Genomic DNA, 17,314 nt, shown 5'->3' with positions numbered 1-17,314 from the left:
CGTTTTCCGGAGGTTATTTGTGCGTTAACGTGATCGCGTGTGCGCGGCTCTAGTTTCACAAAATGGATGCCACCAAAACAACGCCAATCTCAATTGAAAAACTCAGCGGAAGAGAGAATTTCTCGAATTGGAAATTTACCATGAAAATGTTGCTGATTCATGAAGACTTATGGGAAGCAGTAACTGGCTACTCAGAAGATGACAAGACATCTGAAAGCAAACGGGCCAAGAATGATGCGAAAGCTCTGGCCAAGATTTGTCTCACGGTAAAACCTTGTGTATTCTCGCATGTCAGAAAGTGTGAAACAGCTAAGGAAGCATGGGATGCTTTAATTAAAGCATATGAAGACACAGGTCTGTCTCGCAGATTGTCCTTACTTAGAAAGTTGTTTTCCATCAAAAGGGAACACCATAACTCTATGGAAGAATATGTAGATGAAATTCTGTCAACCACTCAAAAATTAGCTGATATCAATCAACCCATTGATGATGAATTTGTTGGAGTGATTATGTTGAGTGGATTACCTGCAGAATATGACCCTCTAGTCATGGCAATTGAAAATTCATCTGCGGAGATTTCAAGTGATTTCATCAAAACGAAACTCATCAATGAAATCGACCGACACACCGCTAGCGAAGAGTCTGCCCTATACTCAGGCGGTAAAAGGCTTTCTAAAGCCACAGGAAAACCAGTTAAGTGTCACAACTGTAATCAGCTTGGACATTTCAAGTCTCAGTGTCGGAACAAGCCAAAGAAGAAGAATAACTCTTGGGCCAACGAGAAGAAGAGTACTCCAGACCCGACTGACCAGAAGCAGAAGACAGCGAAGGATGACACATCACTTTTAACCAGTCTGTGTGTCCAGTACAGTAGCTCTGATTGGTATGTTGACTCAGGTGCTTCAGCGCACATGACAAATACTAAGTCATGGTTGAGTGATTACTGTGATTCCAATTCCAGTATGGAAGTCACCGCAGCAAATGGTGAAAAGATGCATACTGCTGGTTGCGGAAATGTGCAAGTTTCCTTTGAAGACAGCCCTTTAACAGCGATCTCAAATGTAACATATGTGCCGAATCTTTCTACGAATCTACTCTCTGTTAGTGCCGTGGTAAATAAAGGTTTCGCAGTTATTTTCCGCGCTCGCGGCTGTGAAATTTTTCGGGAAGGTGCGCTCTATACAGGAAAACCAGTTGCATCCGCAGACTGCATCAACGGCCTGTATCGCTTAAACTTAGTGCGCGACAGTGCAGCGATGCAATCAGTGACGGAGGTTCTTGAGCCTCAAGCTCTCAATGCTCTTACTTCGAGTGTATCACCTGATATCTGGCACCGACGTCTCGGCCATTTACCCAGGTATGGAATGGACCTTTTGAACAAAGGTATGGCTACCGGCATAAGTTTCGACAAGCATGACCTACAGAATTCCAGCAAGTGTATTCCTTGTGTTATGGGCAAGCATGCCCGCAAACTGTTCAAAAAAATATGCTGCAATCGTGCGAAAGATCTGTTGGGCATCATTCACACCGACCTTTGTGGGCCCATGAGTGTGCAGTCTTTCAGTGGCAAGAACTATATCCTCACGTTCACTGATGATTTCTCTAGAAAGGTTTTCATCTATTTTCTTCGAACCAAGGATGAGGTTTATGACCATTTTATAAACTTCAAGGCCTTTGTCGAAAACCAGACAGATAAGAAAATAAAAATTCTCAGATCCGACAACGGCGGGGAATACATCAGCAACGCCATGGCCAAGTTTTTGCAGCAGAATGGTATCTTGCATCAAAAATCTGTCCCCAGATCACCGCAACAAAATGGTGTTGCCGAGAGGGTGAATCGTTGGATCATGGAGAAGACTCGCTGCATGCTAGAAGATGCCAAACTTCCAAAAGACTTTTGGGCGGAAGCAGCCAACACAGCTGTCTACTTGAAAAATCGTTCCCCCCACAGGGCTGTTGTCGGTAAGACACCTGAAGAAGTTTGGAGTGGAAAGAAAGTGGATCTATCTCATCTAAGAATTTTTGGCTGTGAAGCATATGCGCATGTATCAGATGAATTGAGGAAGAAACTGGATGCTAAGAGTAAGAAGCACATTTTTGTCGGTTATTCAGAAGAATCGAAAGGATATCGTCTCATTGACCCAGAGAATCCAAAGAAGATAGTGCGGTCACGCGATGTAGTGTTCATTGAAAACGGACAGAGTGCGAAACTGAAATCAGAAAATGCTGAATCTGAAATTAAAAGTTCCAAAGATTTAGTGCGAGTTTGTCTGGACAGCAACACGGGCTTGAATGATGACAACACCGATGAAGAACGTCGCTTCCCCATTAGGCAAAGGAAGAAAAAGGAGTTTCCAGATTACGTGATGTATCTCAGTGATGAAGTCGAATCTGTTCCAGTGACCTACAGCCAAGCAGTTAAAAGCAACGACAGCGCACAGTGGCAACTAGCGATGGAGAGAGAAATGCAGGCTCTGCACCACAACAACACATGGAGACTCGTCGAAAGACCAAAAGATGCCAATGTTATTAAATGTAAGTGGGTGTATAAAATTAAACATCCAGTCAATGGTGATCCTGAGTTCAAGGCTAGGTTAGTCGCTAAAGGGTTCACACAAGAGTTTGGCGTTGACTATGATGAGACATATTCTCCAGTCATAAGTAAATCTTCTCTCAGATTGCTCTTTACTTTGTCTGCAAAATTGGGTTTAAAGATTGACCATGTTGATGTTAACAATGCCTTTTTAAACGGAGACTTATCCGAAACTATCTACATGGAACAGCCTCAAGGCTTTGTAAATAAAAATGACAAAGACAAAGTTTGCCTACTCTCAAAAGCTTTGTATGGTTTAAAGCAAGCGTCACGTGTCTGGTACGGAATGTACGACTCAGTTATGTTAAAGTTAGGTTTTACAAAGTCTAAATATGAACCTTGTGTGTACCTCAATATTTCAAAAGATCAGTATACTATTATAGCTGTTCATGTCGATGACTCCCTGATTTTTTCTAATGATGAAATCACGGTAAAAAACCTCAAAAAAGAGATGCAAAACAATTTTGACATAAAAGATTTAGGCACTGCAAGAGCAGTCTTAGGTCTAAATGTTGATCAATCAGCCAACATGATAAAAGTAAATCAAATTGCTTTTATTGAAGATCTGTTGACCCGTTTTAATATGACAAATTGTAACCCTGCTAGTACCCCTATGATTGCCAATCTTCAGTTTGAAGCAAGTGAGGAGACAGTCTGTCCCCCTGATGTCCCTTATCAATCATTAATTGGATCTTTAATGTATTTGGCAGTCAACAGTCGCCCTGATATTGCTTATGCGACAGCTTACCTCAGTCAATTTAACACTAAGTTTACAACTGAGCATTGGCAAGCAGCCAAACGAGTGCTACGGTACCTTAAAGGCACTAAAAACTTAAGTTTATGTTATGAAAAAGACGACAGGGACCTCATAGGTTTTGCTGACGCCGATTGGGCTCAGAATAAAATTGATCGCAAATCATATTCTGGCTATGTATTTTGTCTGTCAAGTGGTCCGATCTCCTGGATGTCGAAGAAGCAATCTTGTGTTGCTCAAAGCTCAACCGAGTCTGAATATATTGCCCTAAGCGAAGCGAGCAAGGAAGCTGTATTTTTGAGAGGTCTACTTAATGAAATCCTAAATGTTGATAGACCAACGACCCTTTTGTTTAGTGACAGTCAAGGCGCTGATAATTTATCCAAAAATCCAGTTCTCCATAATCGTTCAAAGCACATTGATGTTCGTTTCCATTATATTAGAGAATGCGTTGAAAAGGGTACTATTGTCGTAAAGTATTTGTCGACCGACAAAATGCCAGCAGATGCTTTGACTAAGCCATTACCTGGCGAAAAACTTAGATTTTGTAGAAATGCTATCAACCTGATTTAAAAAACAAGTTTTGTATTTTCCTCTTTCCCGTAACCACACAATGTATTTCTATTTAGTATTTAGATTAAGGGAGCGTGTTGTTATTTTAATCTGTAATCCAAATACAAGAACTGTCCCTCTGTACGCGAAGTCAGTCTGTACTCCCCGAGTGAGTGAGTCTCTCTCTCTTACTCTATCTATACTTTTTGTAGCAATGTAGTGCTAAATTGGTTCTGCTCTAATAAAATGTTTAACTTAAAAAGCTTCCCGTCTCGTCTCTGGTCTAGTTATTTAGTAACTAAACAACACTAAAGATTTCCTTGCATTGAACAACATACTTAATTTGAAAATGCCTATTTTAAACGTCATTCAGAAAAAGAAGAAAACCTATAGGTACCGAACTTTAAAATTATATTTAATTATATAAAAGAATTTATTGAAGGTTTTCTAACATTTGTTTATGTATTGCACGCAGGAGAGGGAATAATATCAAAATTAAGAACGTCTAGACTTCCATAGGCGGGAGCAGAAAAATTTCAAGTACTTCAAGTAACTACTCGGTAAAAGGAGTATGCTGCATAGACTCCAAAAATGATCAATTTGCCTAACATTTCTAAAATTCGCGTACCTTGATCAATTTTCAAAAAATTCTCCAGGATATGAGGAATTTAAGAAGTCGTTTTTCGCAAAATACCACTCAAAACTCTGAAGAGCCTTCTGTATCTACCTCCTTACTTTTTATACGATACCGTATTTTATCCCACGGTGTTTTAACATACCTATCTACCTATAGCTAAAGTGGACGGAATTATGCAATAATAACTGGGTATTGCCGAGTCTCATGGATAAAAGTGGTAAGAGGCATAAAAATGGAAAAATATTAAGATAATGAGTTCTAGTAAAACTCGTGTTAGAGTATAATTTGAGGGAAAATAAGTACTTAGTTACTTTTAATTTCTTTGAATCAATATTTAACTTTAAAGGTATATTTTGTGTCAAATAAATTTCCATTTAGTTCGACGAATGTAAAATCATTTTCTCGAAATTATGAACATTTCTCTTAATTCTCTAGTCCGAAGTGCCTCCCCAAAAGCGAATTCAGTTATAAAAAACTCACTTATGTTACAGAGCGGCATTTTGAGATATTTCAACGAGCTCTTCAATACGTTAAATATACTAGCTTGGTAACAATAAAAAAGGTGGACCTCCTTCTGCAATTAGGAGCTGCAATTTCCGGCTCATTTGTAAAAAATAACTTGTGTAGAAACGACAACTAATGATACATACGTTGTTTCTAAACTGACCAAGAACTTGTAGTTCCTCATTGCAAAAAGTGGTCCATTTGATTATAAGTGCTTCAGAAAGAATACTTTTTGTACTAATAGTGAATAAGCATATGAGGCATCAAAAATAAAATATGGAATATCAAAAATATTTAAAATAAGTAGAGCTACAAATTCGATTATACAGATCATACCAGAATCCAAGGATAAATCGTCGTTATTGCAGGTACTGCAGGACCAAACGGGTCCAATGAACACATTGCTTTTGCAGAAATATTAGAAATCTTGAAGATTATACACATAGATATAAGGCCAACAAGCGCCTTCATAACAAAAAGTGGAAAAGCTGTGGCTACACGAAGACGTGGGCTATGGGAATTACGTCATTTACCTAACCAACCATTAGTGTTCGTCACTTTGGAATTGGTTTGGCGCAAAATAAACAATTTAAAGGACATCGGTGAATAGATTTTGCGAAGTTAGTTAGTTAGTTAATTAATTTTATTACAGACTTTCAGTTTTAGCCCCACGAAAGCACGACTATAAACTGAATTCAGTAGAACAAGTACGAAATAGATGGAATATCTGCCGTTGAATAAGAAAATCGAATTTAAACGATCGTGGGTACGAAAACTGAATGTTGGTAGGTTTTCATTAAATTGCAAATTTTCAAGACGGTGTGCATTGCTGCAATTAGAGGCACATTTTTGAAGGGGGAAAAAGAGGAAGAGGGGGAAAATGGTTGACGATGGACTACGACAAGCACACACGATTGAAGAGTTGTGTGAGCCTTTGTCTCTTACGATTAGATAGAAATACAAGTCCTCAATGTGAGCGCAGAAAAAAAAGAGCGCCTATATTTTCTTGGATGCAACATGGATGACCGAAGAACACGAATAGATGCATTTGTCAGGCGTCACTATTACTGCAGCTCGGCAGCCGTTGCGTTGACCGTAGTCTGACTACGAAGTCTGATTGTGAGAATGGAAATGTTGCATGTGTGAGGAACTTGCGATTTGACCATTGATTCTTTTGTAAAAGTTCGCGAGAAACACGATGGTGCCACTGGTTTTCTCTGAAATCAACTCCCAAGCTCAAAAAAAGCTCTCAAATTGAGGCTAAAATGGAGGGGATATCCCACACTATCCTGAGAATCCACCTCTACATCAAAACGAACGCTCCATGCAAAGATAGGGAGCAAATACATTAGCAGGGTTGCCGTGTTTTCAGTTTAGCAGTCCCCAAATAAAGTGGCTGCCCAGTCAATGTAATTGCTCCCTATCTTTGCATGGAGAGTTTGTCTTCACGTAGAGGTGGACTCTCAGGATACCGTGGGATATCCCTTCCATTTCGGCCTCAACTTGAGAGCTTTTTTTGAGCTTGGGAATTGATTTCAGAGAAAACCAGTGACACCATCGTGTTTCTCGAGAGCTTTTACATAAGAATCAATAGTCAAATCGCAAAAACAACCTTATTCTTAGTTCCAACTGGATCACCTCGGGTCCGTATCATTCTCACCCTTTCCTAATCGACAAGCCTCGATCAAAACCAACAACTCGTGGTTGCGCAGGTACCCGAAGATCCTCTCCCGAAGATGGAACGGGAGCCGGTGACATTGCGGCGCCAGGGACCCGAAGCCCTCGACGCCTCGATCCACGAGATCCCTGCGGCGGCCGCCGCTGCGGACCCTGGCGTCGACCAGGGGCCAGAACCGCGGGAACTCGGTCGCGAAGCTCCGCGACTCGAGCGTCCCCCGCACGACGGGGTCCTTCAGGAGCCGCGCCATCCCGGCCGAGCTCGCGTTCAACACGTCGTAGAACGTCGCGCTCGAGTCGCCCACTCTCAACGTCCTCAGAAAAGCCACCTCGGCGACGCACTCGACCAAGAACGACGCCGGGACAGACTCCGAAACCCACTCGGGCAGTTCATCTTTCCGGTACTGCGGACACCCTTGGTTGATCTCCAACCCGGCGGTCGCTACCAAGACGACGTGGCGGCAGATCACCTCCCGCAATTCGTCTGCGTCCTCAACCTCGAGATCCTCCAGGCTCTCCAAAGCTACGCCCTCAAAAACACCCGCCAACCGTAGATCCCCCACCCGCAGGACTGTCTCCACGACGCTGGCGTTCCTCGCAACGATGGCTTTCTCCAGAGCGAAACCGCTGGATAGACCCTCGTCGATTCCGAAAAGCCACTCGATTGCGGTGAGGTTGGCGCTGTCTATAGCTCGCGCCAGGAGGTCTCTGGTGACGCCCGGCGGTGCCATGGCAATTGCGCCCCAGCTCACTAGATCCTCGACCACGCGGCGTTGGTTGAGCCGCAGCGCCGCGTGCAATAACTCGATGTCCTTGGCGTCTTCCGGCGCGAGCGTGAAGCCGTGGTCGAAGAGCATTCGGACGGCCTCCTGTCCACCACTTCTGAAGAGCTCCAGGAAGGATCCGCGGTTGGTGGCCAGGTCCAGGTTGTCTAGGATCCGGGCCAAGTAGCGCGGATCGGCCTCGGCGGCGAGTTCCAAGGCGCCGCGGGCGGTGACGTCGGCGCCCTTCTCGATCAACCAATGGGGGACGTCGGTGACGCCGTGCATTCGGAGGGCGACCAGGAACGGCGTGACGCCCTTCGCGTCGGCGGCGTTGACATCGGCGCCCCTGTCCAGGAGGCCGCGGATGATGTCCGGCGACCAGGTGTAGGTGTCGACGGCCAGGCGGAGGGGCGTCCGCCCGTCGCGGGTCCGGGCGTCGACGGCGACCCGGGAGTCGCGCGCCAGGAGTAGCGCGACGGTCCGCTCGTCCCGCGACCGCACGGCCCAGTGGAGGAGGGTCCCGCCCTCTCGGTGCCGGTGCTCGATGTTCGGCCCGTGGGAGACGAGTTTCCTCAGGATTTTCACGTTGGCGTCGTCGGATAAGGCTGGAAACGTGACGTCGGGTAGATCTCCGTCCGGCCGCGTGATGATCTTTAAAACATATAGAAAGGCATACATGAGAAATAGATGGAGGAGGGGTATCGATAAGGGCCGATTTTGGCCCATTTCAGATGGACGCAATCAAATCTGAAAGAACTATATTGACGGTGCAAGTCGGCAATCACATAACTCGGTTTGCGACGTCGCAGACTTCCTGTCATACTTTATTCTTTAAACGGAAAACTGTTTAACGGCAATTCTTTGAAACTGCCATGATTTGTCTTCAAGAAAATTCTGCGAAAACTTCAAGGAATGATGTCAATTAGTTCTCCTTTAAAAAAATAACATCGAGGCGGGGATTTTCAGACACCGCAAACGAGTTATGTGATCGCCGACTTGCACCGTCGATGGGCGCCATCCAATTCCCTCCCCCGATTCCCTCCCGAAACCGATTCCCTCCCCCGATTCCCTCCCAAGACCGATTCCCTCATGCGGCCGGAACCGATTTCCGATTCCCTCCCGGCTTTGAAGTAAATTGAAAATATGTGGCAACGTCGCAACAATTGATCAAGTAGTAAGACGAAATAATCAAGATCCAAAATAAACTCACCATTCCCAGATACACCTGATACCGCATAGGTCGCGTAGAAGAGGAGTAGAAATTCAGATACCGCTCTCTGTATACACCCGTTTAAGGTACTTCATAGAAATTCGCCAAATGTTTTCTTGTGATAATTTTATTCTTTTGGTCTTATTTTTTTTGACGCGACGGACTCTGTACACCCGTTTAAGGTACTTCAAACTTCTACAACTTCTACCACCTACTCTTCTACTCTTACGAGAAATGGCGCTGTATCAGGTGTATCTGGGAATGGTGAGTTTATTTTGGATCTTGATTATTTCGTCTTACTACTTGATCAATTGTTGCGACGCACTGTTAAAAATTTCGGAGTCGGAGTTAGAATTACGGAGTGAGAAAAGGATTGAGAATTTAGGACGGCATGCGAATCAATCTTTGCAGTTTGAGCTACATCACTACAGCGTTGAAAAACAACCCGAAAGGTTTGAAGATAGCAAATTCTTTCTCCAGCTCACAAGCTCGTCCGCTGAGGTCTTAGTGTCAACCCACAACGGTTGAGTCTCATCCATGCCACGGGGTTCACGGGCCCCTCCGTTCCTGCGATTCCCCCTCCGAAAGGGGAAGCGAAGATCTTCTAGAAGGAATTTGTAACGGTCATTTCGTCGCGCCAGTTTAATCGCGAGCGCGGTCGGTGGCTGTAAGTATCCGTTTTTGTCTCGATTATTTGCCATTAAGCTTAATTTCATTGTGGTATTATTTTGGATGATTTATATCCAAAGTTCTACTCAAATGAAGAACAGTGAACTGAAAGTGTGTCTCGGCAATCTTTAACCCAGGTTTTGTGAAGTGTTTGTGATTACCAGAAGACCAGAACCATGCAGCTGTTGCTGAAAACTAAGTTCGAAGAAACTATGAAATATATAGTTTTAAACGTAACCGATCAGCCTACCCAGGAGGAGATCATATTTGAATTCTTGAGAACAGGTATGATATCCTGCATCATCATCTATATAGCCGATTTAAAGTAGGCAGATTTGAACTCTTACAATTTTTTTTTACCTTGCAATGCATGTTCCAGTGCTTGTTCTGCGTAATCTTAGTGCTTTTTGCAACCTCCTAGTTAACGATTGGAAAGAAACCGCATCAGCATTATCAAGTTCAAATTGATTATATTTGGACGAATTTCTGCCAAACAGAACTATGTGCATTATGACGTGAGCCCTGTTATGCATATATTCTTATGGGTCTCAGAGCTCATGTCTTAATGCACATAGTTCCGTTTGGCAGAAATACGTCCAATTTATTATTCTTATTGAGGAAGAAAAGATGCAATTACAAATCCTAAGTTACAGTTTCTTTGTAAAGTCTAACCGAATGTTCAGTGGGTACAGAGATGCGAAATTATACAGATTTTTCAGGAGCTGCATATCGATAATCAAAGTGCGAAACCACGTATCTCCGTTTGCAACGTTGCACACTTCCATATATTTCATAGTTTTTTCGAACTTAGTTTTCAGCAACAGCTGCATGGTTCTGGTCTTCTGGTAATCACAAACACTTCACAAAACCTAGGTTAAAGATTGCCGAGACACACTTTCAGTTCACTGTTCTTCATTTGAGTAGAACTTTGGATAATTTCAAATAAATCATCCAAAATAATACCACAATAGAATTAATCCTCGCGAGTTGAGAATCAATCCTCGCGGGTTGATAATCAATCCTCGCGGGTCGAGAATCAATACTCCGCGGGTTGAAAATCAATCATCCGCGGGTTGAGAATCAATCCTCCGCGGGTTGAGAATCAATCCTCGCGGGTTGAGCATCATCCCAAGCGGGACTAGAGTCAATCCTCGGCGACGAAAGCACCATCCCGTGCGGCGTGCTGCGATGGCGGAGAAAGGATGAGAATCAACAGTTAAAAGTGACTAGACTCAACCCTCGATTTTTCACTCAAGGAATTCTCACGCGGACGGAACTGGTTCCGTATGTTCTCCGCCGAAGTGTGAAACTCACGCCTTTTTTTCTAACAGTGCGTTGCCACATATTTTTCAATTTACTTCAAAGCCGGGAGGGAATCGGAAATCGGTTCCGGCCGCATGAGGGAATCGGTCTTGGGAGGGAATCGGGGAGGGAATCGGTTTCGGGAGGGAATCGGGGGAGGGAATTGGATGGCGCCCCCGTCGATATCCATTGTGACATGAGCTCGGTCCTGCATGCATTCTAAATTTCTAATTGATCTCGGGGCTCATGTCGGAATGGATGTAGTTCCTTTTGATTTAAAAGCGTCCAAATATGTGTCATTTGTTTCTCCGTGCAGATAGGTGTTTTTAGGGACCAGTCAGAAATGGAGTAATTCTCTGTTGCCAACGTAGTCCATTTGGACTACGTTGGCGACAGAGAGCGAGTACATGGGGTGTCCGAAAAGTACCTTCTGCGCAAGTTTCAGTGGCGTGGCGTGAATTGCGATGTATCGATTGTTATGCCATTTAAACCTATGGTAAATAATCGATTATTTAGGTGTTCGTTGCGAACACCCTGTTTAACGATCCTTTTCCATAGGTTTAAATGGCATAACAATCGATATATCGCAAATTACGCCACGCCACTGGCAAGTCTTCTTTTTTAGGACGAACGGTGGCATATATTAGAGTCCCTTTATACTGAGAGTAAAGACAATACGAATCCATGTCTGATTGGTTCCCGTATGTAAAGGCCTTCACAGTGTCACAAACGAGAATAAAGATTACAATTTTGGCGTGGGTTTTTTACTTGACTAAAATCCAACATTCAACCGTTAAAAAGTGAGTTTGCACTTTCTTTCCATCACAAGGCATTGAAACTTCTAACACGTATGTTCGAAATAGCAAATACTGCATTTATGCGCCTTGTCCTCCAAGTCTTGAATATGAAGAGTGGAGCTCAAAAATATATAATTCATAATTGCAAAATGAAGTTCAATTTGACATGAGAAAACTTTGGCCGAAAAGTCGAAATTTACGTCAAAGAATATATCCTGGCACTTTTCACAAAATTCAGACAAACAGGAGCCGAGGTAGGATTTTAGGCTACATCCACCTTTGATTTTCGAATTGTAAAAAGAGTTGAAATTCAAGTTTTCCGTCAAAAAATGCCACCAGGTACCAAGTTTCACAAAAATCAATCGGACAGGAGCCGCATATCATACGATCAAGAGAACTCTATGCGGTGGCAACTGGCAAGCTACACCAGTCAATTTACGAGCATTAAAACGCCTTCATTTCTATCTGATACTGTGCAACACTTCAGTGGTGGAATAGTTGCTTGAAGCGCCTTCTACAATATCGCTTCGACTTGATGGCAGGCAGTAGATAATAGATCACGATTGCCACTTGAGTTGCACATTTTCTCCTCACTGACAGTGGTGTGAAAAACATTCATCCCTCAATTTGCGACGTTGTAACTTTTTCACCGCCTATTTTGGACAGTTTACGGTTCCTATGACTTCCTGTTAATGCCTCTCTCCTCCTCGTAAATGAAAACTATAAGAGCGTCGAAACTATATCTTCAAAATCAAAGAATCGGTTTTCAATCATGTCGTATGTAGTTAACAAGCAACCATTTCACATTAAAATATACGTTTTTTTAAAAAATAAACATCATCGGAACATGAGAGGAGACAAAGATTTGACTGCCATGCCGTAGTGCATTAATCCCGGCATTTTCCCACCTTTTCGGCGCGTTTGAAATTTCTTCGAATCTTTGAATTTTTTAAACACGATCAAACATTGCGTGGATAACAGCATGAATTAAATGAATAAAGAATAAGCAAAATTGCCTTATGCAATTTGCATATTTGCCGCTTTTTAAAAGCGGGCTTGTCCGGGGTTTTGGCTCCAAAAATACGCAATTAATCACCACGTAATCTACGGACCTGGGAATGGAGATTTTGCACGTGTGAGGAATTTGCGATATGACTATTGATTCTTATGTAAAAGTTTGCGAGAAACACGCTGGTGCCACTGATTTTCCCTGAAAAATCAATTCCCAAGCTCAAAAAAAGCTCAAATTGGAGGCCAAAATGGAGGGGATATCCCACGCTATCCTGAGAGTCCACCTCTACATCAAGACAATCTCTCCATGCAAAGATAGGGAGCAAATCAGGGGATGGTGACAGGGCTGCCACTTTATTTGGGGACTTCACAACTGAAAACACGGCATCACTGCTAATGTATTTGCTCCCTATCTTTGCATGGAGAGTTTGTCTTGATGTAGAGGTGGACTCTCAGGGTAGGGTGGGATATCCTCTCCATTTTGGTCTCAACTTGAAAGCTTTTTTTGAGCTTGGGAATTGATTTCAGAGAAAACCAGTGGCACCATCGTGTTTCTTCGCGAACTTTTACACAAGAATCAACAGTCAAATTGCAAATTCCTCACACGTGCAACACCTCCATTGTGCTTTAAGTGAGCTCCAGTCGTTTTCATATATCTCACCTGTTAAAATCTATACTATAAGCTCCGAGACCTCCTAATTTTGCGAAACTGGTAACGCTTAGTTCCAGCGATCTACCGAGCCGATTTTCGTGATTTTTGCGGCTATCGACGGGCAATTGTCTCTAGATAAGCCAACTTTTTTCAGATTTTCAAAATATGGCCCAGGTTTTTTTATATTACGTGGTAAAGTTGCGAATTCTCCCATTTAAACAATGTAAATTTATACTTTTTGTCATAGTTCGTTTGAGCGTTCTACCGGGCCGATTTCCATGATTTTTGCGTAAATCGACAGGTAATAGGCCCTAGATGAGCCCGCTGTAATCAGATTTTGGAAAAAGGACCCAGGTTTTTTTAAAATCACGTTATAAAAGTGAGTGAGTTTACAGAATGCTCCGGTGCTGCTACCGCTATGCGCGGGAGGATGCGCAGTGGTCGAGGAGGTTGCGCAGCAGCTGTGTAGCCTGCGCATCAGCTCTACACTTATCTACACAAGATACGCGCGATCGACCTCACATTGAGCGGTAGCCGAGTCGTCTAAGACGTCAAATGCGTCCGCCAAGATCACAGTGTGGGTTCGATCCTCGACTCATGAAAACGTAATTATTACCTGACTATCATTATTCATTGTTTTACTGCAATATTTCATCAAGCAGTCACTCCAAAACGCGTCCTTTTAATTTTAAAGTAATTTTAAGTAAAATTTAAAATTAAAGTATACCTCATATCGTATTTTTTTAGGGGAAAAATAAAACTAACACTGACAGGAGGGTAAAAATAGGGCCGCGAAGCGGCCCATTGATGGCGCGGAGCGCCTTCAGGGGGTTGGGCCGCGTAGCGGCCAGGGGGCGTAGCCCCCTAGTACAAGTATAACGAGCTATGACACGCAGCTGAGGCGTCTGGGTTCTAATCTCTAGTTAGTCGTGGCGCCTGGTAGCTAAAAATGAGGCTACCTGGAATTTCGGGTACACAGCTATTTTTTGGCTTATACAGTATACTCTATGTTTTTAGGGTCGCTGAACCCGAATCTGAAGTTTCCTTACACGTATCTGGGGAGCATTTCGCCGCCAATCTGAAAAAATGGCCAAAAAAGGCCTTTTTTGCGGTTTTTTATAAAATAACGGCTACGCATGAGAAAAATCCCGGATTCAGAATGTTTCGAATAGCTGACGTAACGAGGAAGAAAATGGTATATAAATGTGCTAGGTTTGCTAAAAAATTGAGGAACCTGGGAACTCGGAACTTTGGAACGCTCCGGAACTTGGCGGACAGCGGCGAGCCGAACCGCGCGCGTTGACGCGTGTGCCGCAAAAACGTGAATGGGCGCGATGTTCAAGATGCTGCATCTTCCTCAATTTTTGAGCAAACCTAGCATATGTATGTACCATTTTCTTCAAATTACGTCAGCTATTCAACACATTAACTAACTCCGGGATTCTTTCTCATGCGTGGCCGCTCTTTAAAAAAAACGGCAAAAAAAGGCCTTTTTAGGTCATTATTTGTCAAAATGGCGGCAAATGCACACCAGATTCGTGTAAGGAAACCTCAGATCCGGATTCAGCTACCCAAACAATGTAAAGCAGGCCAAAAAAATAGCAGTGTACCCGAAATTCCAGGTAGACCTAGACATACCAGGCGCCTGGACTAAGCCTCGAATTTCTAAAGCTGCACTTATGGGCCTTGTCCTCCAAGCCCCTCACCTGAAAAATTGTTGGCCTCTTGTGGTGTAGTGGTTGTAGCGCTTGCTCTAGGATCGGAAGGTCCCGGGTTCGATTCCCGGCCAGGCGACCCGAGTTTGATGGTCTCAAACAATGGTTGCCTGGGACTGGTTCAGTAGGGACGGAGGGGGGGATGGGACTTGAAGCGTGGGATTAGCCCTTGAAAGCTATTTGAAGTAGAAAAAAAAGAAAAAAAAGAAAGAAAGAAAAAAAAAATGACTCACTTACCTTCAACTTTTGTCGGGCGATGCCGGGCGCGAGGAGGCCCGAGACGAATTCCTTGTTGTGGGCTTCGACGAGCAAGACGAGGCGTCCGGACGAGTCGACGGCCATCTGTTGGCCCTCCCTCGCGGCCATCCGCACGAGTTGGACCTTCCCGGCTCGGGCCGCCGCGGCGAGAGCGGGCGGCAGTGAATCCGTGAACAAATTCGCCGACAAGACGTGGACGCCGATTCCGCCTAGGCATTTGACGAGATCGGTGTACCCCTCGACTCGTCCGGCAGGCGTGGCCTTGGGCACGAGTGCGTACAGAACCTGCTCAGATGCGGTACCGCCCTCCAGGGACTTGGGGCCCTCCGGAGACTTGGGGCCCTCCGGGGGCTTCTTCAAGATGTTTGGGAGGAGACCGTCCCCCCACGTCTTTAGGGCGCGCCGCAGCCCGCTCGGGGCCCCCTCCGGAGCCACTGTGCCCCCGTCGGCCCGCTCCACGAGGGCCGCCCAGCCGAGGATTTCCAGGTAGTATTTACTGTCTGCCATGCCTCCGATTCCCCTGCAACCAGAGTTAAGAAATTTCGTGAAAGATTATAAATAGAAATTTCATGAGGAAATTTCAAGAAATTTCATATAACACTCAGAATGCAGGATTAAACCCTAGAAACTTAGGAAACTCCTTAAGTCCCTTTATACACACGTGGTAAACTGTGAAAGGGAACTTTAGAAATGCCCAGAAAGTTGAGTAAAACAGCAAAAACATAATTTTGAATTTTGAGACAAATTTTGGTTGAACACACAGCCGTACCGGTTGAACACCAAAATAAATTTTACGGATAAAGTAAGAGGTTAGCTCTCATATTTGGAACAAAAAAAATTTCTTAACTATAAAGAATCCTAGTACCCCCTAATAGTCTATCCTTTTTTTTGGTACAATAGGAAGGGAGGGATCTTAAACTATCCTTGAGACAATTTAAATGATTTTTCAGAAATTAACAGTTTCCCTCGCTAACGTATTTCTTTTTTTAAATAGGGAATATTTGATAAATAAGTAGCTCCAATGGGTCACTAAACCATGAGCGAATTTTGACTTGCGAATATAGTTTTCTGAAGGAAAATGACGCGTATAACACGATGCGCGCATTAAAACCGCGAACAAGAAGCTCGATAACCGAGAAATGCGCAGTTCAAATCGCTCAACTTATACGCAAATTTAAAACGCCCCGGTTTCGCGCCGCGCCGAATGATGTCATCCGGCACTAATCAGAAGCGGGCACGGGTTTCCGCGACGTCAGTCAAATGTCTATCTACTCTTCGTATATGAGAACAATACTTAAGTCGAAATTATATCTTTTGAATTCAAGACTTGAATCTCATTCATATGTTAGCTGTAATAAACGAGCAACAATTGGACGTATTTCTACCAAACAGACCTATGTGGAGGTGAGAAATATGGGGTGTGCTCGTTAGTTCTCTGGCCGTAAGAGTGAATGGGAATACTAAAGCGCCAGTGACGTCTGCGGCAATGATAGTGCGCACTCGAGCGAGGGGGAGATCGTCGTCGGGGCGCTTTAACTCATGAGCCCTGTCCACAACGCTATCTTGCCATGCCCGCGGCTCATGAATCTCGCATTCAGTTGACACATAGGTCTGTTTGATAGAATGTAAAATCCCGCTTTTCCAATTCTTCAAAAGGAATCACGCCCACTTTTACATTGCTTCTTATGCAGCGTTCTGGAGCACACCCCATGTTTCTCTGTTTCTCACCTGCACATAGGTCTGTTTGGTAGAAATACGTCCAATTCCTCATTGAAACACGTTTTATTATAACAAATATCAGAGGAAAATGAGAGAAGATTGCAATAGACCGTATTCGATAACGGTTCGATGTATCGTTTGGTTCAAAACAATAGCACATAACCTCAAACCAAACTGTAAGGATTTAAGTTGGAAAAGCTGAAAATGAGAAAATTCCTAACAATTTCACTTTAAATTGGCATTAGGTACGCAAAAGAATAAAAAATCTGTTACAAAAGACCCGTTCTCTCAGATTTCTGAATTTACTTTTGAGGCTATGTTTATATTTTGAACCAATCGATATCGATACAATCTCAGCCGTTTGATGTATCGAATACGATCTATATGACTATCGCAGTGCGTCAACACCGTCAGTTTCCCGCCATTCGGGTGCGTTTGAAATGTCTTGCAGTTTTTAGATTTTTCAAAAGCGGGTTTCTCCGCGATTTCGGCTCCATGAA

At 43.7% G+C, this 17,314-nt stretch overlaps 1 protein-coding gene across 1 annotated transcript in view; it reads right to left on the bottom strand.

Moving 5' to 3' along the window:
* Nucleotides 1-3,918: 3,918 nt before the first annotated feature.
* The window catches only part of LOC109035712 (uncharacterized), a 35,340-nt gene continuing 21,944 nt past the window's right edge, over nucleotides 3,919-17,314 (bottom strand). Inside the window, exons 3-4 of the mRNA XM_019049455.2 lie at nucleotides 15,075-15,615; nucleotides 3,919-8,132 (exon numbers count right to left, since the gene is read on the bottom strand). Coding sequence (XP_018905000.2) covers nucleotides 6,675-8,132; nucleotides 15,075-15,602 — 1,986 coding nt within the window. The 5' untranslated portion in view covers nucleotides 15,603-15,615 and the 3' untranslated portion in view covers nucleotides 3,919-6,674. The remainder of the gene's footprint in view (nucleotides 8,133-15,074; nucleotides 15,616-17,314) is intronic.

This window comes from Bemisia tabaci, chromosome 4 (assembly GCF_918797505.1).
Source record: "Bemisia tabaci chromosome 4, PGI_BMITA_v3".
Classification (NCBI taxonomy): domain Eukaryota; kingdom Metazoa; phylum Arthropoda; class Insecta; order Hemiptera; family Aleyrodidae; genus Bemisia; species Bemisia tabaci.
Note: the sequence above shows the minus strand (reverse complement) of the source record. Positions and strands in the feature narration are given on the sequence as shown.